The sequence below is a fragment of the Tachyglossus aculeatus genome, chromosome 21 (genome assembly GCF_015852505.1).
Source record: "Tachyglossus aculeatus isolate mTacAcu1 chromosome 21, mTacAcu1.pri, whole genome shotgun sequence".
NCBI lineage: Eukaryota > Metazoa > Chordata > Mammalia > Monotremata > Tachyglossidae > Tachyglossus > Tachyglossus aculeatus.
In genome coordinates, this window is record NC_052086.1 from 49961356 (window position 1) to 49986413 (window position 25058).

General features: G+C 44.3%; 1 protein-coding gene across 1 annotated transcript in view; it reads left to right on the forward strand.

Annotated features, from left to right (window-relative positions):
• LOC119942603 (amiloride-sensitive sodium channel subunit gamma-like) overlaps positions 1 to 25058 on the forward strand; it is a 42413-nt gene that overhangs the window by 3205 nt on the left and 14150 nt on the right. The window contains exons 2-4 of the mRNA XM_038763458.1: positions 18453 to 18787; positions 20159 to 20468; positions 22664 to 22857. Coding sequence (XP_038619386.1) covers positions 18471 to 18787; positions 20159 to 20468; positions 22664 to 22857 — 821 coding nt within the window. The 5' untranslated portion in view covers positions 18453 to 18470. The remainder of the gene's footprint in view (positions 1 to 18452; positions 18788 to 20158; positions 20469 to 22663; positions 22858 to 25058) is intronic.

The window sequence follows — 25058 nt, forward strand, 5'->3', positions numbered from 1 at the left end:
GGGGGCTCAGTCTGGGAAGGCCTCCTGAAGGAGGTGAGCTCTCAGTAGGGCTTTGAAGGGAGGAAGAGAGCTAACTTGGCGGATGTGCGGAGGGAGGGCATTCCAGGCCAGGGGGAGGACGTGGGCCGGGGGTTGATGGTGGGACAGGCGAGAATGAGGCACAGTGAGGAGATTAGCAGCAGAGGAGCGGAGGGTGCAGGCTGGGCTGTAGAAGGAGAGAAGGGAGGTGAGGTAGGAGGGGGTGAGGTGATGGAGAGCCTTAAAGCCGAGGGTAAGGAGTTTTTGCCTGAGTTTTTGGCTGATATACTAATCAAGGTGGGACAGGATAAGTGCTTGGATTAACATAGTAGCAGTTTGGATGGAGAGGACAGGGCAGATTTTACCAATGTTGTGAAGGTTGAACTGACAGGATTTAGTGATGAGTTGAATATGTGAGTTGAAAATGAGAAGAGTCAAGGATAATGCCAAGGTTATGAGCTTGTGATACAGGAAGATTGTGGTGCTGTCTACAGTGACGGAAAAGTCAGTGGGAGGACAGAGTTTGGCTGAGAAGGTAAGGAGTATGTTTTGGACATGTTAATTATGAGGTGACAAGAAAACATCCAAGTAGAGATGTCTTGAAGGCAAGAGGAAATGCAAGACAGCAGAGAGGGAGAAAGGTCAGAGCTGGAGATGTAGATTTGGGAATCATCTGCATAGATGTGGTAGTTGAAGTCTTGGGACAACTGAGTTCTCCAGGAGAGTGGGTGCAGATGGAGAATAGAAGGGGACCCAGAACTGAACCTTGAGGGACACCACAAGAGGAGCCTGCAAAAGAGATTGAGAATGAGTGGCCAGGGAGATAGGAGGAGAACCAGGAGAGGATGGTGTCAGTGAAGCCGAGGTTGGATAATGTTTCCAGAAGGGGGTGGTCAGTGGTGTCGAAGTCAGCTGAGAGGTCGAGGAGGATTAGGATGGAGTAGAGGTCACATTTACTGAGCGCTTACTGTGTGCAGAGCACTGTACTAAGCGCTTGGGAAATACAAATCGGCAACTTATAGAGACAGTCCCTACCCAATAATGGGCTCACAGTCTAGAAGGGGGAGACAGACAAAAAACAAACAGACAGGTGTCAATACCATCAGAAAAAATAGAATTATAGCTGTATACACATCATTAATAAAATAGAGTAATAAATCTGCACAAATATACATAAGTGCTGTGGGGAGGGGAAGGGGGAAGGGCAGAGGGAGGGAGGGGGGCACTGGGGAGGGGAGGAGGAGGAGAAGAGGAGAAAGGGTGGAATCAGTCTGGGAAGCCCTCCTGGAGGAGGTGAGCTCTCAATAGGGCTTTGAAGGGAGGAAGAGAGCTTGTTTGGTGGATGTGTGGAGGGAGGGCATTCCAGGCCAGAGGTTGACGGCAGAACGGGCAAGAACGAGGCCCACTGAGAAGGTTAGCGGCAGAGGAACAGAATGTGTGGGCTGGGCTGTAGAAGGAGAGAAGGGAGGTGAGGTAGGAGGGGGCGAAGTGTTGGAGAGCTTTGAAGTGTCAAACACTGTGCTAAGCACTGGGGTAGATACAAATTAATCAGGTTGGACATAGTCCCTGTCCCACATGGGGCTCACAGTCTAAGTAGGAGGGAAAACAGGCATTGAACTCCCATGTTACAGATGAGGAAACTGAGGCTCAGAGAGGCTGACTGGCCTAAGGTCACAAAGCAGGCAATTGAGAAGCAGTATGGCCTAGTGGTCTGGGAGTCAGGAGGACCTGTCTGCTGTGTGATCTGCCACTTGTCTGCTGTGTGACCTTGGATAAGTCACTTAACTCCTCTGTATCTCAGTTACCTCATCTGTAAAATGGGGATTAAGTAAGTCTGTGAGCCCTATGTGGCACAGGAACTGTATCCAACCTGAGTAGCTTGTATCTACCCCAGCACATTGTGTCTAACACATAGCACACACTTAAAGAATACCATAAAAAATGGCAGAGCTGGGATTAGACACACACGCCCATGCTCTTTCCACTAGTCCATGCTGCTTTTCTACTTATTATTAATAATGGGGAGAGGGCCTATCTAGTTTCCATAAACTGAATTTGATCTGATCCTGAGAACTTAGTTGCAGTCTGTCAGAGGATTTAGGAAGAAAGTACTACTAAAAGAAAGATTTTGTCGCATAATATACCATTGCAAGGATATCAAGCAGTAAGTAAAATGTTCATATGGTTTCATTTCCCTCCTTATTTCTCCACTCTAATTGAACCACAAAATTAATAGTCATGTCAACCCATCCCTACTTTGAATCTTAAATGCTCTTTACAGCCCAAATTACCCTAGTCATTCCTCTACTGGGAAGAATAGGCCTAAGTGACAAAAGAATGTAAAAGATTCAACATTGAAAAAAATCAACCCTATATTAGCTGCAAAACATACAGCCATAGAGAGTTTGAGATGCTATTTAGGAAGAGACTCAACATAAAAGTTATTGCTTCCATAATCTGAGATAGCAAAAAGAAGCTAAGAATATGCATAAGGTACCGGTCTTAAATACATAGATAAAATCCTATTGACATGGTAAGTAGGTCAAATAGAAATATCTGAGGAGACTGAGAGGACTATTAAGAGACAAATAAGTAATTTTTGTTTCTCCTATCCGCCTCCCATTTAGGAATAGAAAAAGTACATTAATCTGTAATGCTCAAACTGAATCTGCAGTAGAAACAAGATTCCAGTGGTTCTGTTTCGCAACAAAACCAAATAGATGATTTTCAAGCAAAGCAGAAGGACTTGTGGAGCAGCAGACGAATTTTAGTTCTCAATGACAGGAAAGATGAAATGGGTGGAAATTTTGGAAAAATTCTGAAATATCATATTTTGTCAAGTTCTTAAATATGCAGTGTTATGGGAAACCTGTGGGAAACAAACTCTCAAGGATTTCTTTTCTAAAAAGGACTTATTCATTTCCTTGATAGATGCAGAGATCTTACCAGTTTTCATACTTTGCACTGTTCTTGTTTGTTGATGCATTATCAAAAGGAAGACAGTTAGACAAATGGCATGATCCCTCTCCTAGAGTTCGGCCAGAGTTGAAAACAGGAAAAACAGGCTGAATTTTAAATCTGACATGTTCTGACAAAGGGAGGCATTTGGAGTTAGTTACTATGTTGGCTGAAATGAGATGCATTTAAGATACTTCAGCAAAAGAAGTTGCAGCTTCTAAAACAATCTATTAGATCCTGATAATTCCCTCATTCCTGGCTGCCCATAATTCCCATCAAAGCCAGTGAACAGCATCTGCTGTGCAACTGGAAAATAGGTCAACCTGAGTAAAAGTGGGGCAGTTGTTTGGTTAAGTAGGGCAAAGTAATAGTATCCTTTGTAGTAGTAATAGGGAAGCAGTGTGGCCTAAAGAATAGAGCACAGGCTTGGAATTCAGAAGGTTCTGGGTTCTAATCCCAGCTCCACCACTTGTCTTTAGTGTAACCTTGGGCAAGTCACTTCACTTCTCTGCACTTCGGTTATCTCATCTGTAAAATGGGAATTAAGACTGTGAGACCCATGTGGGACGTGGACTGATTAGCTTGTATCTACCCCAGCGCTTAGTACAGTGCAAGGCACACAGTAAGCACTTAACAAATACCATTAAAAAAATCCACCCCAAAGGCAGGATTTGAAATTGTGGTCTCCCACCCACAATGTCCCCTCATAACAAGCTTTGAGAAAAATGAAAGGAATGCGAAGAAACCTAAACAGATATAGTTCCTTAGTAGTGCAACTGTTAAACTTATTTTCAAACTGGCAAGAAGGGGTTTGATAACTAGCATTTCTATTGCACTTCAGGACAGTTTACTTGAAAAATGCTAGAAAGAGGCTATTGAGAAAGGACAGTAATGTGATGACTTCCTTGGTGAGTGCTTCCAGTTAATTCAGGAGATTGCATAGTTGACAACCGACACTTCTTACTCCCTTCTGAGTCGCCCTTGCACTTAGATTTGTTCCCTTTATTCAACCCTCCCTCAGCACCACAGCACTTACGTACATATCCATAATTTATTTATTTGTTTTAATGTCTGTCTCCCCCCTAGAAGGTAAGATTGTTGTGGGCAGGGAACGTGTCTACCATCTATGTTGTATTGTACTCTCCCAAGTGCTTAGTACAGTGCTCAGCACACAAGTGCTCAATAAATATGATTGAGTGATTGACTGACACCTGGGTTGCTGATAGCCCTGCAACCTTACCCACACCCCTCACCCTTCTCCTTTCATTCCACTTCTCTGGGCCTCCACAGTTACTTCATCTGTAAAATTGTTACCCCTATGTGGGTTAGGGACTGTGTCCAGCCTGATTAGCTTGAAGCTATCTCAGAGCTTACTACCATGGCTGGCACAGAGTAAACGCTTCACAGATACCATAAAAAAATCCCATTCATAATGATTATGTTACAAAACCCAGTCATGTAGCTTTATATTACTTATAGGCAAATGTAGTATGGCATTATAGCTTTGTGATTATTTCATTTTAAATAAGGAAAATGACTTGCCTATAGGGGCCTGACAAAATTTCTACTAAAAAAATTATCTCTCCAAAACATACTTGCCTCCAAAAAGACACACTGAATAAGCCCAATTCTCCAAGGTTGTTAAAAGGTAAGGTGGGGCAAAGATTAATAATCAGTCGTTAACAATATTTACAGAACTCCTCATCATCCCACTCAATCCCTATCCCCCCTGACTTTCCCATCATGGTAGATAGCAGTCAGTCGGTTTGCCCCATCCCACCTCACCTCACTAATCTACTACTACAGCCCAGCCCACAAACTCCAGTCCTCTACGCCAGCTTATTCACTGTGCCCAGTTTTCGTCTAGCTAATTGCCAACCTCTTTCTCACGTCCTCCCTCTAGCCTAGAATTCCCTCCGCTCCCTAGATACACCAGACCCCCGAATCTCTCCACTTTCAAAGCATTATTAAGGTCACACCTTCTCCAAGAGGCCTCCCATAAGATTAAGTCTTCCTTTCTCCAGTTTGCTCTCCCTTCTGCGTCATCTATGCATTTGGATCTGTGACCCTTCTGCTGAAGCTGTCTCTCTGGATGAAGCCTTCTATGTTAGCCTCCCAAACGTCTAGAACAGTGCTCAGCACAAGGCAGGCCCTCAGTCTATCCAACTGATGGACTGAAATGATAACTGCCTCGGGATTAGAAGGGTGGGGTTGGTATCACATAGCTAGACAATTCCTGAGATTTGCCCTTTGGGTGCAGAGGCATATAGAGTCTGGCCAGCTTTCCTGCCCTCTAAAACAACTGCCCTTACTTTCATACTCTCTGCTCTGATGCTCCTGCTGGTTTTTGGCTCCAGCCTGCCTAGTTATGCAGAGGATAGCTATTTTTTGTTGTCGTTGTTGTTGCAGTTATTTTTCATTGTGGGGCTTTTTTGTGTTTCTGTTATTTGCAATTCCCTTGGTTTCTGCAATAAAGGACAAAAGATCCCTCCCATCACCCCCAGCCTCTACTAAGCAAATTTGCATATTTTAGTCCATGGTTTACCACCAGTTGGCTGAGGGTTCAGTGGCATCAGCTGGCTTTGAGGGCTCTGAGGCATTCTTGACTAGACAACTGGCTGCCCCCATTCCCTCTCCTAGATGCATCCCAGTGCCATGGGCCAGAAGGAGGGGGCAGAACAGATGACAGAGCCCTCTAGGTTATAAGCTCAGGGAATGTGACTGTTGTTATTTTGTACTCTCCCAAGCTCTGAGTACAGTGCTCTGCTGCACACAGTAAGCGCTCAATAAATATGATGAATGAATGAATGAATGAATGAATGAGTGCTTTGTGCATAGTGGAACCTAGGAGAGCTCCAGAGACAAGGGTAGGGTTGGGCATCCAGACCCTCCGTGGCACCTGTTTAAACCCCATGAGGCCACCATCTTTGTGCTTCTCCCATGGCCCTGGGCCTCCACTTCCCACCCCTCTCCCAATCACCCCCCCACACACACAAGACTGCAGCCCTGGAGCAGCTCCAGAGCCCCTACCCTACCTCATCCCTGTGGGAGCCCTCAGGCTTGCTGAGAATGTTGAGGCTGAAAAGTCATCCTCTCAGATCTCTGTTGCCAGAGGCAAAAGTCCTGAGCCCCTGGGCTGGCCCTGGACACCAGATAACTTGAGAAAAGTTGTGATGGCAATGAGGGCAGCATGATGATGGCACAGGAAGAGACCAAGGAGCAAGGACTAGAACACAAGTCCTCTGACTGTCAGTGGTATTCACTGAGTGCTTACTGTGTGCAGAGCTCTATCCATGCAACTCCTTGTCATATAGGACAATGGCAAAAGTGAAAATTCACTGAAAAATCCTGCTGGGAATAAATCCAGTTGTTGGTGTAGAAATGGATTGAGTATTTTGTGCAAATAATGTTATTTTAAAATGAGTTGACAATTAGGAGCCAAGATGTTTTTTGGAAAGTTTAGTAGTATCACCACTAGGAGTCACTATCTTCATTGAAAATAATGAATGAAAATATAATACGATGGCTGGATCTTTCCCAGTTAATTTTAGAGATGTTTAAGGTAATGCTGATTTGTCCTGAAATCTTGAGGGAGTCCCAGTACAAAATGTATTTTTGGTCTGGGTTATCTGTAAAATTTTCTAATGTGTCATTGAGAAAGAGTACAGAAATGACAATTTGAACCCAGTCCTGAGCCATTAGACTACAAGCTGGAGGGGAGAAACAGGGTGGCGTAGTGAATAGAGCTAGGTTTCGAAGTTAGAAGAACCTGAGTTCTAATTCTGTTCTGAGCTCTGCAACTTATCCGCAGTAAGATCATGGGCAAGTCACTTCACTTCTCTGTGCTTCAGATACCTCATCTGTAAAATGGAGATTAAAAATATTGTGAACCCGATGTGGGACAGGGGCTGTGTTCAACCTGATTAGCATGTATCAACCCCAGTGCTTAGTACAGTGCCTGGCACATATTAAGCCCTTAGCAAATATCACAGGGGAAAAAAAAGAAGTCTGTAGAATCACCTTTGCTTATTAAAGTAACTTGAATGAAGACTCCACTATCATGCCTTAACGAGCTTAGCAGTTTGAAAAAAAAATCTGACATGTCCTAAGAGACAAGGCATCAGTTCTTAGTGTACTTGTTCCCAGAGGTACTGGTAGTCATCCCACCTCCTGTGCCCCTTCCATGCCACCAGCCTGCCTGAATTCTGAGGAATGCCTTGAGGGTACTTAGACTGGCACTATGGTGGGAAGACATGAATAGAGGGATGGCAAATTCAAATCACTCTGTCAGACATGTAGACTTTCAGTTTTGGGGGTTTCTGGGTCAAGTTTACAGGTGGATTAAAAGATACAGTCCTTGATCCCTAATATTTGCTGTATTTTCTCAATCTACCAACTACAAATATTAGTTAGGTGTTAAGTGCCATGATGCTACTTAAAATTGAACTGTCAAATAAATATTTCATTAAGAAACACACAATAGCCTGGTGTCAAACCAATATCTAAATAGAAATGACTGGCAGGTCTTTCCTGGAATCTTAGTAATAAGACAGACAATTGGCTTTCTCGATTGCTTAGCTGCGATCCTTTCTCCAAGCAGGAGACTGGACAAGAGGCAGTGTGACCAAGGGAAAGAGCAGGTGACTGGCAATCCAGAAATCTGGGTTCTTATATCAGTTGTGCCACTGACCTGCCATGTGACTTTGGGCAAGGCACTAAGCCTCTTGGCCTCAATTTCGTCATCTGAAAAATTAAGGTTAAGATAGATTGTATGCCCCATGTGGGGCATGAACTGTGTTCAGTCAAATAACCTTTGCCCCAGTACATGACAAATGATTAATAAATAGTAATTATTTATTAATCCATATTAATGGTTAGTACTTTAATATCATTACTCTTTATACTTCTGAAGTACATAATTTCTAGGATTCATATTTTCTTTTCTGATATTGAAGGTTATTTTAACAATAAAGCATTTATTCTTAATTATTCAGCATATCCCTCATTTATATATACTATAAAGCTCATTTTTATATACTATACTATCCTCCAGATTACTGTTTTCTAATTTAGCCACCATAGCCTAGTATCATTAATATTATTAATATGATGTGTGTTAAGCACTTACTGTTAAGTGCTGTTCTAAGCTCTGGAGTAGACTCAAGTTGATTAGGTTGGACACAGTCCCTGCCAAACCTGAAGTTCATAATTTAAGTAAAAGGAAGAACAGGTATTGAATCCCCAGATTAGAGTTGAGGTAACCAAGGCCCAGAGAATCTAAGTGAATTGCCCAAGGTCACGCAGCAAGCAATTGGCAGAGCCAGGATTAGAACCCAGATCCTCTGACTCCCAGTCCCTTACTCTTTCCACTTGGCTATGCTGCTCCCCAAAATGGCCATTTGAGGGTCTCCTTTTCCTATTCCCAAGTCCAAACATACATATTTGTGCTATTGGGAAGGAGCGTGGCTCAGTGGAAAAGAGCACAGGCTTTGGAGTCAGAGGTCATGGGTTCAAATTCCAACTCTGCCAATTGTTAGCTGTGTGACTTTGGGCAAGTCACTTAACTTCTCTGGGCCTCAGTTACCTCATCTGTAAAATGAGGATTAAGACTGTGAGCCCCCAGTGGGACAATCTGATCACCTTGTAACCTCCCCAGCACTTAGAACAGTGCTTTGCACATAGTAAGCAGTTAATAAATGCCATTATTATTATTGTTATTGGGCACACACAATACAAAGTGACAGATTGGAAATCCAACTGAGACCAACTAGGACTTGGGAGGGTGGACAGTGAGGGAGGTGGAGCCCAAGTAGAGATGTTCCAGGGAGCAAGGGAGCCTAAATTTTCCAAAAATGTTGGGGTATATGCCCCATATATTTTCTTTGAGAAACACTGCTCTGTGTATTTGTTCATTCACTCCTTTTTATCAATGAATAATATTTATTGAGCACACACTGTATGCAGAGAACTGTATTAAGCACTTGGAAGAATGAATTAGAGAAGCAGTGTGGCTCAGTGGAAAGGGCACGGGCTTCGGAGTCAGAGGTCATGGGTTCAAATCCCTGCTCAGCCACTTGTCAGCTGTGTGACTTTGGGCAAGTCACTTAACTTCTCTATGCCTCAGTTCCCTCATCTGTAAAATGGGGATTAAGACTGGGAGCCCACTTGGGACAACCTGATCACCTTGTATCCTCCCCAGCACTTAGAACAGTGCTTTAAGTGCTTAGTACAGTGCTCTGCACACAGTAAGTGCTCAATAAATACAATTGAATGAATGAATGAATGAATGAATTAGACATGGTGCTTGCTTCAAGTGCTTTAAATCTAACTGGAGGAGACAGATATTAAATAAAATTACAGGTAAGAGGAGGTGATGGAATATATAGATATGTACATAGATGTTATGGGGGCTTGTTGAGAACTTAAAACAAAGCCTCAGACAATTCTGCATCCCAGCTACAAACTGGGAGTCAATTGCAACATGGCCTAGTAGATAGGTCACTTGCCTGGGAGTCAGAAGAACCTGGGTTCTAATCCTGGCTTTGCCACTTGTCTGCTGTGTGAACTTGGGCAAGTCATTTCTCTTCTCTGTGCCTCAGTTACCTCATCTGTAAAATGGAGATTAAGACTGGGAGACCCATGTGGAACAGGGACAGTGCCCAACCTGATTAGCTTGAATCTACCCTAATGCTAAGTTCAGTGCCCGGCACACAGTAAGCACTTAACACACACCATTTAAAAAATGAACAGATTTGCAGTGGTACACTGCCACATCAGGAAGGGAATACTTCTCTTTGAGCAAAAACTTTGAGGGAAAGAGAGACAAGGAGGCAAAGAGAAAACAGCATCAGACACTGCACATATTAAGTATAACACAACAAGAGACAAACTTTTTGTGTGTCCAGCTTAGTTTTGGCCTTTTCAGCCACCCGCACAATCACAGGTTAATCTCAACAGTGTCTTCTAAATGTGAAGTGTCTTCACATTTATGTGTTTAGGTGGTACAGAAGTACTGCTGTGGCCGTTGGAGGATAATGTTTAGCTTGTAGAAGACCTCCCCCCGCCTCCCGGAAGGAGATAAGATTTAAGAAAGGCTTTGAAGATAGGGTGAGTATTGAGCAGTCTTGCTAGATGTAATAAGTGAGAGAGCCTCAGGAACTAGAGAAGGCATGAGTAAGAACAAAGCTCGGTGAATGGATTAGCTACAGGGGAATGAAGAGTGTGGAACAGAGGTAAGGTGTGAGAGGAGAGTGGATAGTAGAGAAGAGGGCTAATTTACCTTAAAGCCAATTGCCTGGCACCTTCTGCCCTGCCCAATCAATCTATGTGGTGCTTATTGAGTACTTAATAATTATAATTGTGATATTTGTTAGGCACTTACTATTTGCCAAGCACCAAAAACTAGATATAAAATAATAAGGTTGGATACAGGACATGTTTCGCCACTCCTCAAGAAACTCTAGTGGTTGCCCATCCACCTCCACATTAAACAAAACACTCCTCGCCACTGGCTTCAAAGCCCCCTCCAACCTCACCTCCCTACTCTCCAACTACTACCGAGCCAGCACACTTTGCTCCTGTAATGCTAACTTTCTCACTGTACCTCGATCTTGTCTATTTGACTGCCAACCCCTTGCCCATGTCCTCCCTCTGGCCTGGAACCCTCCTCAAATCCGACAGACAATTACTTTCCCCCCACCCCCACAAAGCCTTTTTGAATGTACATCTCCTCCAAGAGGACTTCCCTGACTAAGCCCTCCTTTCTTCTTTTCCCACTCCCTTCTGCATCGCCCTGACTTACTCCCTTTATTCATCCCCTCTCCCAGCCCCACAGCGCTTATGTACATATCTGTAATTTATTATTTATATTAATGTCTGTCTCCCCCTCTAGACTGTAAGCTCATTGTGGGCAGGAAATGTGTCTGTTTATTGTTGTATTGTACTCTCCCAAGCACTTAGTACAGTGCTCTACATTCATTCAATCAATCATAGTTATTGAGCGCTTACTGTGCGCAGAGCACTGTCCCAAGCACTTGGGAAGTACATCTACACACAGTAAGCACTCAATAAACATGATCAAATGAAAAGATGAATGAGATCCTGTCTCACATAGAACTCGTAGTCAAAGTAGGAAGGAGAACTGAGGCTCAGAGGATGAAGCAATCTGCTCAGAGTCACACAGCAGGCAAATGGGAGAGCTTAGAGGAAAGAACATGGGCTTGGAAGTCAGAGGTCATGGGTTCTAATTCCACCTCTGCCACTTGTCAGGTTTGTGAGTTTGGGCAAGTCACTTAACCTCTCTGTAGTTCAGTTACCTCATCTGTAAAATGGGGATGAAAACTGTGAGCCTCACGTGGGACAACCTGAGTACCTTGTATCTACCCCAGCTCTTAGAAAAGTGCTTTGGCACATAGTAAGTGCTTAACAAATAACAAAGAGGAGGAGGGGTCCGGGAGAAGAAGGAGGAGGAGGAGGAGCAGGAGGAGGAGGAGAACGAGGGACCAGGGAGGAGGAGGTAAAGGAGGGGGGATCGGAGAGGAGGAGGAGGAGGAGGATGGGTCCGGGAGAAGAAGGAGGAGGAGGAGGAGCAGGAGGAGCAGGAGGAGGAGGGGTCGAGGTGGAGGAGGAGCAGTAGGAGGAGGAGGAGGGATCGGGGAGGAGGAGGAGGAGAAGGATGGGTCCGGGAGAAGGAGGAGGAGGAGGAGGGGTCGGGGAGGAGGAAGAGGAGGAGGGGTCGGTGAAAGGAGGAGGAGGAGGAGAAGGAGAGATCAGGGAGGAGGAGATAAAGAAGGTGGGGTTGGAGAGGAGGAGGGTGGTCGTGGAAAGGAGGAGGATAAGAAGGAGAGATCAAGGAGGAGAAGGTAAAGGAGGGGGGATTGGGGAGGAGGAGATAGTTGTGGAATGGAGAAGGAGGAGGAGAAGGAGGGATCAGGGAGGAGGAGGTAAAGGAAGGGGGATCGGGGAGGAGGAGGCAAAGGAAGGGGGATCGGGGAGGAGGAGAAGGAGGAGGAGGAGGAGGAGGGGTCCTGGAAGGGAGGAAGAGGAGGAGGAGGAGGGATCAGGGAGGAGGAGGTAAAGGAGGAGGGATCGGGGAGGAGGAGGAGGAGGAGGAGGAGGAGGAGGAGGTGAGGGAGGAGTGGGAGGGGAGGCCGTTGAGGGGGTGAGGACGGATCCCGGCCCAGCAGAGTCCCCGTCGAGGGGCAGGGAATCTCAGGTGGCTCCCGGCCCGCAGCGCAGCGCAGCGCAGAGGATCCTGCGCGGCCCGCACGGCCCCACCCCGGTGTCCCAGACCCCCGTAAGCCAGGTGAGCCCGGCTCGGGTCTGCATTCTTTCTGTCCTCGCTGGATGCCCGCAGCCCGCAGCCCTTTCAGCCGCCTTCGACACTGTGGATCACCCCCTTCTTCTCAACACGCTATCCAACCTTGGCTTCACGGACTCCGTCCTCTCCTGGTTCTCCTCTTATCTCTCCGGCCGTTCATTCTCAGTCTCCTCTGCGGGCTCCTCCACCCCCTCCCATCCCCTTCGTGTAGGGGTTCCTCAACGGTCTGTTCTTGGTCCCCTTCTGTTCTCTATCTACACTCACTCCCTTGGTGAACTCATTCGCTCCCACGGCTTCAACTATGATCTCTACGCTGATGACACCCAAATCTACATCTCCGCATCTGCTCTTTCTCCCTCCCTCCATGCTCGTATCTCCTCCTGCCTTCAAGACATCTCCATATGGATGTCTGCCCACCATCTAAAACTCAATATGTCCAAGACTGAGCTTCTCATCTTGCCTTCCAAACCCTGTCCTCTCCCTGAATTTCCCATCACTGTAGAAGGCACTACCAACTTTCCCGTCTCACAAGCCTGCAACCTTGGTGTCATCCCCGACTCTGCTTTCTCGTTCACCTCACACATCCAATCTGTCACCAAAACCTGCCTGCCTCACCTTCACAACATCGCCAAAATCCACCCTTTCCTCTCCATCCAAACTGCTACCTTGCTGGTTCATTCTCTCATCCTATCCCGACTGGATTACTGCATCAGCCTCCTCTCTGATCTCCCATCCTCCTGTCTCTCCCCACTTCAGTCTGTACTTCACTCTGCTGCCCGGATTATCTTTGTACAGAAACGCCCTGGGCATGTCACTCCCCTCCTCAAAAATCTCCAGTGGTTGCTTGTCAACCTACGAATCAAGCAAAAACTCCTCACTCTCGGCTTCAGAGCTCTCCATCCCCTCGCCCCCTCCTACCTCACCTCCCTTTTTTCCTTCTCCAGCCCAGCCTGCACCCTCCGCTCATCTGCCGCTAACCTCCTCACTGTGCCTCGTTCTCACCTGTCCCACTGTCTATCCACGGCACACATCCTTCTCCTGGGCTGGAGTGCCCTCCCTCCCCACACCCACCAAGCTAGCTCTCTTCCTCCCTTCAAAACCCTACTGAGAGCTCACCTCCTCCAGGAGGACTTCCCAGACTGAGCCTCCTCTTTCCTCTCCTCTTCCCCTTCCCATCACCTCCCCACCCTACCTCCTTCCCCTCCCCACAGCACTTGTATATATATTTGTACAGATTTATTACTCTATTTTACTTGTACATGTTTACTATTCCATTTATTTTGTTAATGATGTGCTTATAGCTGTAATTCTATTTATTCTGATGGTTTTGGCACCTGTCAACATGTTTTGTTTTGTTGTCTGTCTTCCCCTTCTAGACTGTGAGCCCATTGTTGGGTAGGGACCATCTCTATATGTTGCCGACTTGTACTTCCCAAGCGCTTAGTACAGTGTTCTGCACACAGTAAGTGCTTAATAAATATGATTGAATGAATGAATGAATGAATGAGGGAACCCCGGGGCACCACAGCTCATCGACATCCACCCCCTAAAACCATCTGGCTGCTTCTTTAAACCCTCATTATTCACTCCAACCTTAGCACCATGGCTCTTATGCACCTATCTGTAATTTATTTTAGTATCTGTCTACCCCTCTAGGCTCTAAGCTCCTGCTGGACAGGGAAGTGTCTGCCGATAGTCCATTATAATAATAATAATGATGATGATGGTATTTGTTGAGCACTTACTATGTGCAGAACACTGTTCTAAGCGCTGGGGTAGATCCAAGGTTATCAGGTTGCCCCATGTGGAGCTCACAGTCTTAGTCCCCATTTTACAGATGAGGTAACTGAGGCACAGAGAAGTTAAGTGACTTGCCCAAAGTCACACACCTGACAAGTGGCAGAGATGGGATTTGAACCCACGACCTCTGACTCCCAAGCTACTAAACCACGCTGCTTCTCTATAGTGCTTCTCTGTATTATCTCCCAAGCACTTAGTACAATGCTCTGCACACAATAAGCACTCAGTAAATACCACTGATGGACTGACTGATTGATTATTGATCAATGACTTCCTCTATCCTTAGCTCTTTTCCTTTTTTTTAAATCCATCCCTCCTTCTCTTCTCCTGCATGTGATGTCATCCTCATCAGTAGTATTTATTGAACACTTACTATGTGCAGAGCACTGAACTAAGTGCTTGGGAAAGTACAATATAACAGAGTTGGTAGATGCGTTCCCTGCCCTCAATAAGCTTATAATCTAGAGGGGAGACAGACATTAATACAAATAAATAATTCCCCTTCCTTCCTCTCTATCTCCTCTTTTCCATTCCTCTGCTTCTCTTCCTGCCATTGTCCCTTCTCTCCTCTCTCCTCCTCTCCACTATCTCTCCTCCCTCTCTAACATAGATGTTAATTAGGATGATCCTGATCCTCAAATAATTAGGCATTATGATAATATTGCTAATCAAAAACTACTTCACTCTCCGCAAAGGAGCACCCTTAATCTCTTTACCCCAAAGGAAATCCTTCTATGTTACTTACTAAATTATGTCAAAGTCAGAATGTGCTCCTTCATTGGAAATAAAGAAAAGAAAGCACTTAGCAGGTGAAATGGAGGAGGCAAGGGTCACTTTAAAGGTGTGACGGCGTTGGGTTCAACTGTAGGCATGGTGCCAAAAAGGCAGTGGAAATGGTTAACCAGGAGTAGTCCAGTCAGCCAGCCAAGTCAGGACCAATTCTTGCCTCAGTCCTAATACTGTCTCCATTTCCTGACTCCAGTCGGGAGGACTGGCCTAGTGGAAGGAGCAAGGGGCTGGGAGTTGGGACATCTGGGTTCTAGCCCCGCCTCTGCCACCTTCTGGACTCCTGTGTGACCTTGGGCAGGTCACTTGCCCTCTCGGAGCCTCCATTGTGAAATGGAATGGGGATGAGATTCCAGCTCTCTTTCCCCCTCTTAAATTAAGAACTGTGTGGCACAGAGTGAGCACTGAATATACACTGTAATTATTATTATCATTATTATCCTAAAATCACATCAGTTCCCCACTGTCCCTTCGCCCCTTGCAAGCAGAGGTTGTCATTCTTATCATTCATGTGATTATGCTGCACTCACTCTGTGCATAGCACTGTGATACATCATGAAGCAGATACATGATCATCAGCTCAGACACAGTCGCTGTCCAATATGGTTTCACTGTTTAAGGGGAAGGATGGCCAGGGATCTTGTTCCCATTTCACAGAGGGGGAAACAGGCCTGGGTAGGAGTGTGAGGGGTTGGGGGAGGAGGCGATTTGCCCGAAGTCACACAGCACACTAGTGGTGGAGTTGTGATTAGAGCCTGGATTTCCCAGCTCCCAGCTCCTTGATGTCTGTACCCTTGGATCTGTACTCTTTAAGCACTGGACATCCCACCCACAGCCCACAAATCTTATGACTATATCCTTAATTAATTTACTGACTTTAGTGTTAGTCTCCTCCTCCAGACTCTTAAGCTCGTTGTCAGCGGGGTACATGTCTACCAACTCCGTAGTATTGTACTCTCCCAAGCATGCTTAGTCCATTGCTCTGCATAAAGCAAGTGCTCAATACATACCACTGACTGATTGATTTATTCATGAATGGAATTAACAAATAATCCAGAAACCTCATTTTAACCAAGCACGTTTTTTTTTCCTCTCTCCATGCCTCTATGCTCTGCCCAACTAAACTTCAGTAATTAGCTTCAGATGCTTAGCATATAGTAGAGTTTTTTTTCCCTTTCTTTCTTTATAACCTACTATCTTAAGCTCCTCTGGGTGTCACCTGTCCATGCCTACCATGGAAGCACTTAGACACAACTCCTTGTAGCACTTACATACAAATCTTGGTATTACTTCGTCCCAGCTACAATTTATTTTAATGTCTGCCTCCCCAACTAGATTTTAAACTCCTTAAGGGCAGGGAAGATGTCTCCTAATTCTATTGTTCTCTCCCAATGCTCTGCACACAGTAGGTGCAAAATATATACTATTGATTAATGTTGCAATCGTCAATTATGTCCACACTTGGCCTGTTTTTGCAGACTTAAGCACCCTAATCCTGCCCCCCTGTTTTACATGACCTCTATTTCACTCCTTTCATTCATTCTCTCATTCATTCAATCGTATTTATTGAGTGCTTACTGCATTCAGAGCACTGTATGGCCTTCTGGGATGAATAAAGAATATAACTCGAAGTGCAAGGGTTTACACAGAAGGGAGTGGGAGAAGACAAAATATAGGCTTGGTTGGGGAAGCCCTCTAGGAGGAAATGTGCAGCACTTAGAACAGTGCTTTGCAAATAGGAAGCACTTAACCAAAGCCATTATCATTATTATTATTATTATTATTATTATTATTTTGAGAAGGCTTTGAAGGTGGGAGAGTGATTGTCTATTGGATATGACAGGGGCGGGAGTTCCAGGCCAGAGGCCAGGTGGGGGGCGAGGGGTTGGTGAGATGGGCAAGACTGAGGTAAGACTGTAAGCTCGCTGTGGTCAGAGAATGTGTCTGTTATATTGCTGTGTTGTACTTTCCCAAGCGCTTAGTATGCTGCCCTGCACACAGTAAGTGCTAAATCAATGCAATTGATACACTGACTGATTGAATAGGTTGACATTGAAGGAATGAAGTGTGTGGGCTGGGTTGTAATCAGAAATTGGGCAACTGCAAACATGGAGGTCAGATGACGGAATCAGTAAAGTCAAATTTTAGATAGTATGATGTTTCATTTGAAAAAGGATTATTTGCAGGCCCATGGTATATTGTGACTAAATGGCACATTGTGTGCCAGAAAATACTTTAGTACAGTGCTCTGCACACAGTAAGCACTCATTAAAATGATTAAATGAATGACTGAAAATAGTTGGTCTTTTTGTCTAGTAGCTTCAAGAGAACTGTAAAGCAACTAGACAGAGGGAGAACACTGCCAGGCAATGCAAACAACAAAAAGGAGAAAAGCCAAATACTGTAGGTCCTACATTGGCCTTTTTAGCCAAACTTACACTTATAAGTGAATTTAAGCAATAGTAATGTCTTCAAGTACAAAGGACAACTATACAAAACTACAATTAACAACTGTACACACAAACTCATTGATAATACATTACTTGACAGTTTTAACTCCTTCTAGAGTTTTGGGGTCATCCTTGTTAAATTTCTTCTGGTGATAGAATTAGCGTACCTAATCTCCTAATGACTGCTTCTCTGGCTGATTTCTAGACTTCTTAGCTTTCACAATTTCTTGGATTGTGAGTCCCCTGAGGGACAAGGACTATGTCCAATTCCCATCTGGGTGTTCTCTCCCAGTGCTTAGAACAGTGCTCTCCACACAGCAATACTTTTTTCAGAAATCAGTCAATCAGTCGTATTTATTGAGCGTTACTGTGTGCAGAGCACATAGCACTTGGGGAGAGTACAGCATAATAGATTTGGTGGACATATTCCCTGCCCACATTGAGCTTACAGCCTAGAGGGGGAAGAGCTTAATACAGTGCCTGGCCCATAAGTAAATGCTAAAAAAAACCATAAAAAAATGGAAGGAGCTCAGAATAAGCTTATACTGTAATGAGGGATACAGTCACAAAAATATTTAGTAAAATGAGTTAAAGCTTCAGTAACATATGCAGAAGATGAGTAAATTGAAATGCATACGCAAGTGCAAAAGATGACTCATACTAATAATAATTATGGTATTTGTTAACTGTTTACTAAGTGCCGGGGTGTATACCAGCAAATTGGGTTGAACATAGTCCCTGTCCCATGTGGGGCTCACAGTCTCAATCCCCATTTTACAGATAAGGTAACTGAGGCACAGAGAAGTGAAGTGACTTGCCCAAGGTCACATAGCAGATAAGTGGTGGAGCTGGGACTAGAACCCATGACCTTCTGACTCACAAATCCCTGCACTATGCACTACACCATGGGGTTGATTCATACAAATAATACCAAAAACAACTTCCCTTTCCCGAAAGATTTCTCCCACTAATCTGGGTGGAGTAAAATAAATGAAATTCATATTCGAATATACTTGACCCAGCACCAAACATTACAGGCCCTGGACTAGTTGCTTTTTGTCAGGCAATTTAGTTATTTGATGTCGGTAGACTCCCTTCCTGATTGGATTGGTTTCATTCAGTCCCTTACAGCTGCCATCATGGCACCCGGGGAGAAGATCACTGCCAAAATAAGGAAGAATCTCCCCATCAAAGGGCCTCAGGCCCCGACCATCAAGGAGCTGATGAAATGGTACTGCCTCAACACCAACACCCATGGCTGCCGCCGCATCGTGGTGTCCCGGGGCCGCCTGCGCCGGTCTGTCTGGCTCCTGCTCACCCTGACGGCCGTAGGGCTGATCGTCTGGCAGGGAGCCCTGATCATCCTCACCTCTCACGACAATACGGTGTCTGTCCAGGTCTACTTCCAGAAGCTGGATTTCCCTGCAGTCACCATATGCAATATCAACCCTTACAAGTAAGCACTTAGGGTTGGGGAAGGTGGGGGGAAGTGATGGGGTGTGATGTGGTGTGGGGGCTGTGGAAAGAGAAACTTTGCGGTAATATGGAATTCCCAGGGACCAAACGCATCCCTAAAAATCTCCTAGACTTTTTTCACTTCAAGTCCAATAATTTCCCTGGAACTATTCTTTTTTTGGCAGGGGGAAGATCAATCATTTAGGTAGACTGTAATCTCATTGTGGGCAGGGACTATGTCTTTTTATTGTTGAATTGTACTCTCCCAAGTGCTTAGTGCAGTCCTCTGTACACAGTAAGTACTCAATAAATCAATCAATCAATCAATCGTATTTATTGAGCGCTTACTGTGTGCAGAGCACTGTACTAAGCGCTTGGGAAGTACAAGTTGGCAACATATAGAGACAGTTCCTACCCAACAGTGGGCTCACAGTCTAAAAGGATACAATTGAATGAATTAGGCACTGGTCTGGCTGATTCTGCCAAGAGCAATGACATTACCATTGCCATTGACTAGTACTTTTGGTCCTTAATTGGCCTTCCCATTGGCAGGTCTAACTACTTCTTCCATTGACAGTCATAGGACAGGAAACATGGAGGAACTGAGCCATTGGTAATTGGCTGGGACAAATGTAATGGTAACTTGAAAAAAATTCACGACTTCCCTTGCACCATCATAGTTCTATGACAGCTGATCTTTTGGCTAGATAACACTAAGAAGATTTGCTAATTGTAATTTTTTATCATCATTCATTTTGGTATGGGTCAAAAGCATAATGTTTGAGGTTATGCAGAAAAGGCACCTTTGTCATATGTTTCTCCTGATTGTCTCAGGAGTCTGCCTGAATGACAGCCACTGTTCAAAGACACTGGTGATCCCGTATACTTTATATCACTCTTCTGCTAGTCTGTCTAAGCCCTGAGGCCATACAAGTCTGGGAGGGGGCAACTTGAAACCAAATTCCCAGTGGAAAGAACACAGGGCTGAGATTCAGGGATCCATCACTTACCTGCTGTATGTCTTTGGGCAAGTCATTTAAACTCTCTGGGCCATATATTTCCTCATCTGTGAACTGGGGTTTAAATTACTTTTTCCCTTCAATTTGACTATGAGTCCCATTGTGGGGCAGGAACTGTGTCTGATCCTTTTGTACTGTATCTATCCCAACCCTTACAATGCATTATTTTTATTATTATTATGACTTGAACTAGGTCCACATATTCTGATTTAATGCCATGTTTGTTTCACTAAGACGCATGGCCCTCAAGTGAATAGGTCGGTCAATGAGATAATCAGTCTTGGTCATATGCAGTCTAGTCTCTGGTCATCAGAGAAAACAGCCTTCCCTAAAACATCCTCTCTGACCTATAGATACAGTACACAGAAAGCTCTTTTAGTCGACTTGGACACCTATACCATGGACCTACTGAAGAAACTTTATGGATTTTCAAAAACCAGATTGAAGGTTCTACAGGGAGGTAACTTGGATACCATCAAGAAAAGGCTAAGAAAGAAATTCACCGACTTCCTCCCTCTGCTCATTTTCCAAAACAATGACCCCAGTAAGGTGGCCACTGAGATCCTCACTGGAAGAAGATGGAAAATCAAAGGAGACATTGTCCAGGCTTCTCCCACAACTGCCTCCTTGCAGCCCCACAAGGATATGGTGGGATTCCAGCTGGTGAGCTCTGTTCCTGTTTCCATAACTCTTTGTTTTTTTGTGAGAAAACAAGGTCATTATTAAGATTGTAAACAATTACTGTCTCCACCTTCAAAGCCTTACTGAAGGCACATCTCCTCCAAGAGGCCTTCCCTGACTAAGCCCTCATTTCTTTCCCACTCTCTTCTGTATCAACCTGATTTGCTCCCTTTATTCACCCCTCCCTCAACCCCACAACACTTACATACATAGCCAAAATGTATTTATTTATATTAATGTCTGCCTCCCTCCTCTAAACTGTGAGCTCAAAGTGAGAAGGGAATGTCTACCAACTCTTTATCTTATACTCTTCCAAGTACTTAGTACAGTGCTCTGCACCCAGGAAGCACTCCACTGAGTGATTATGATGATGATTAAAATTATCATAATTATTACTATATAATTGTTATTATTGTAACTATCATTACTATAAGTATTATCACCCTTGCACTTGGATTTGCACCCTTTATTCTCCCCGACCTCAGGCCCACAGTGCTTATTTACATAGCTGTAATTTATTTATTTTCACTAATGTCTGTCTCTCCATTGACTGCAAGCTCACTGTGGGCAAGGAACTTGTCTACTAACTCTGTTATATTGTACTCTCCCAAATGCTTAGTACAGTGCTCTGCACACAGTAAATGCTCAATAAAACCATTGATTGATTGATTGAGAGGAACAAAATGTATAGAAAGGGTCAGGAAATGGCAGGGAAGGCTGCTGATAGGTATAGAGGAGACCCTATAGTGCACTCTTTGTTCTAAAGCTCCCCACCAAGGTAGAATTTTAGAGCTAAAAGGACTACATCAATCAGTCAATCAGTCAGTCAGTCATACTTACTGAGCACTAACTGTGTGCATAGCACTGCACTAAGCACTTGGGAAAGTACATTATCACCAATATAGCAGACTTATTTCCTGCTCACAATAAGCTTACAGTCTACATGAAGACATGTAGCCTATCCTACTGCCTCCATCCACAGCAGGATGGTCTGTCCTAGAAACCTCTCTAGGTGGTTGCAAATTCTACCATTTCCCCTTGAAAGCTTTTTGTAGTTTTACAACCTTAACCATCCATAAGTTTTTCCACTAACATAAATCTTTTGTGCTGCAATGTAAGCCCATTTCCTCTTTGGAAAAGGCAAGCAGTTGGTCAGCATCCTCCCTCAATAAAAGTTGTACCCCTTCAATTTTTCTGGACCCCAGACTGAAAAACTATGCATTCAAATGGGCTGACCAGGCCATCCTAATATAGTAAGAATATGTTTGTTAAAGGAACCAACTGTGTACAAAGCACTGTACTAAATAAGCCTTGGAGGAAAAGCATGGATGAGAATTGTATACAGTCCTTAACCCCCAAGGGACTCTCAATCTAAGAATAAGGAGAAAGGGGATGGCAACAGAGACATAAGGAGTGATGGAACATTAAAAATCAAAGACAATAGAAAATATATGGACAAAGATAAATACAAGACCAGTTAGAGAATTGTGGGTAGAGTGTACCCATCCCTTCACAACTCCTCAATGAAAGAGCAAGAAGCCAGGATTCTTTAGCTATTTAAGGCTACTGGATCCAGGCAGGAACTTTTCCTGGCCCTTGATATATCCCTAACATTTCCACATATTCCAAGCAAAGGCAATGGAGTTGAGTTTTTGTCACCCAGCTTCCTTTACAGATCACAGTGCAGGACCCTGTGCTGATGTACTGAAGAGATTTCATAATGTGGTTCCAGAGCCTTTTTGAACATGAATCACCTGAGCTTTGGGAAGCAGTGTGGTCTAGTGGATAGAGCACAGACCTGGGAATCAGAAGAAACTGGGTTCTAATCCTGGCTCCACCACTTGTCTGCTGGGTGACCTTGGGCCAGTCATTTAACTTCTCTGTGCCTCAGTTACTTCATCTTTAAATGGGGAATGTGAGATCCATGTGGGACATGAACTGATTAGCTTGTACCTAACCCAGTGCTTAGGACAGTGCCTGGCACATAGTAAGTGTTTAACAAATGCCAAAAAAACAAAAACCAAAAAAACCCCCACTATTTTAACCTTTTCTTGCAGGTCTGTTTTCCATTTCTTTCATCATTTTGTGTTGCTTTTATCTGGATCTCTCCAACTCCTCCACTTCCTTGTGAAAATATAGAAACATCATGAGCCTTGCTTTTCATTTTTCGCCAACAGTGTGCTAATGATGACCCCACCAGCTGTACTATCTACGCTTTCAATTCTGGAATAGATGCCATTCAGGAATGGTACAAGCTTCACTTCTTGACTATCATGGCCCAAGTGCCCCTCGAGGAGAAGATCAGAATGAGCTATTCCATTGAGGAGTTTCTGGTCACCTGCTTCTTTGATGGGCTCCCTTGTGACTCCAGGTCAGTTAAAAAAATATCCCATCCTAGGACTCAGGTCTTCTCTTACCCCTGAAGGTTGGGCCATCCGGAGAGACTGGCAAACCACTCTTGCTCATCCAGAGGATGAGCTCTGTGCAGAACTCCAGCCTGGAATGGCCTCCCTTCTTTCTTCCTCTTTTAAAGTCTTCCTAAAAAGTCATTTCCACCAGAAGACACTCTTTGATCCATTGTCTACCTTCTCAAGCATCAGTATCAACATCTACAGGTACCAATGTTTCATTGTGAGTGCAGGGACAAAAAGGAGGCAATGGTTGAAGGAAACCAGCTTCAAGGAGCTAACAGGCCAGATGGTCACCATTTGGGGCCTTTTCAGTCCTGACCAGAAACCCTCAGAGATGGAGATGGGAGAGGCTGGGAGCTCAACTCAAATTGTGGGGGCAAGCTTCCCCACCCCCTCCATTGAGGTGATGACAATGTCAGCATCATCGACGGCATATGTTGAGCTCCTATTCAATCGATCAATCAGTTAATGGTATTTATTGAGCATTTACTGTGTGCACAGCACTGAACTAAGCACTTGGAAGAATACCAAACACTATTTTTGTTGGATATGATCCCTGCCCACTAGGAGCTTACAGTCTAGTGGGGAAGACAGATAGTAAAATCAGTTCCAGGTAGGGGAAATGGGAGAGTATAAGGATATGTATCTAAGTGCTGTGGGGCTGGTGGTGGGGTGAATATCAACTGCTTAAGGGTTACAAACCCAAGTGCACAGGTTTCAGAGAAGGGAGAGTGAATAAGGGAAATGAGGACCTCTTCAGGAGGAGATATGATTTTAGTAGGGCTACTGCAATGCCCAAGCCTCTTGAGGAGTTTGCAGTCTGATGATGCCATCTCACCTGTCACCTCAGTTCTCACGTACTTTTCTGTTTACCAAATCAGTAGCAGTTATTAAAAGCACTGTGTGCCCAACACTGAACTAAGTGCTTCTAAAAGTTAGAGGTAGAAGACCAAATCCCTTCCCTCAAGGATCGTATAATCTAGTAATAATAATAATAACGATGGCATTTGTTAAGAGCTTACTATGTGCAAAGCACTGTTCTAAGCGCCGGAGGGTGGGTGGGGGGGGATACAAGGTGATCAGGTGTCCCACGTGGGGCTCATTTTACAGATGAGGTAACTGAGGCTCCGAGAAGTTAAGTGACTTGCCCAAGGTCAATCAATCAATCAATCGTATTTATTGAGCACTTACTTTGTGCAGAGCACTGTACTAAGTGCTTGGGAAGTACAAGTTGGCAACATATAGAGACAGTCCCTACCCAACAGTGGGCTCACAGTCTAAAAGGGGGAGACAGAGAACAAAACCAAACATACTAACAAAATAAAATAAATAGAATAGATATGTATAACAAAATAAAATAAATAGAATAGATATAAGCAGACATGTGGCAGAGACAGGATTTGAACCCATGACCTCTGACTACAAAGCCTGTGCTCTTTCCACTGAGCCACGCTGCTTCTCTAGTAGGGGAGACAGGTAAAATTATTTACAGATAGAAGAAAAAAAATTAATAAATGCTTTCATTATTGATATGAATGAAAGTGCAGTGGGCAACAGCGAGTCCCTAAGGCTGAGATGGTATTGGAAGAATTTGACCCTGAAAGAATAAAAATTAGTCAGGGAATACCTCCTTATTGTTTGCTAATTTATTAGCTTCCGTTATTTGTATCTTTTCTCTTTCATAGCATTAGTATTTTCACTAGTTTTTGTCTGTTGTCTTCAACATGCAATTGTAGAGTCCTTGAGGCCAAGGATAGCATCTTTCATTTTTTTTATGTGCCCTGAGTACAGTGCTCTCCACGCAGTGGAAACTCAGTGAATAATGTGGCTATTTGGGAATGTGACAGCAGTAGCCTGGGCTCCAGGTGTTCACTGAAGTAACTGGTGATAGTGCCCAGGCAAGTCTATTTTAATGACATGCCCTTCAGGGGCTACTGTAATAAACACTTGACTATTAAACATCAGAGGGTCAAAAATTGACCCAATCACTCAACTACTGTTTTTAATAAGTTCTAATATTAATTAAACCAGCCAATGAGTAGAACAAAAATCCCCCAGCCTCCCCCTTTCTTAAGAATGGCATGGGGGTGGGAATAAAATAATAGACACAATTCCAGGGCCTTCTGGGATTGGGGAGGGCAAAGAGCTTTTCATATTTAAA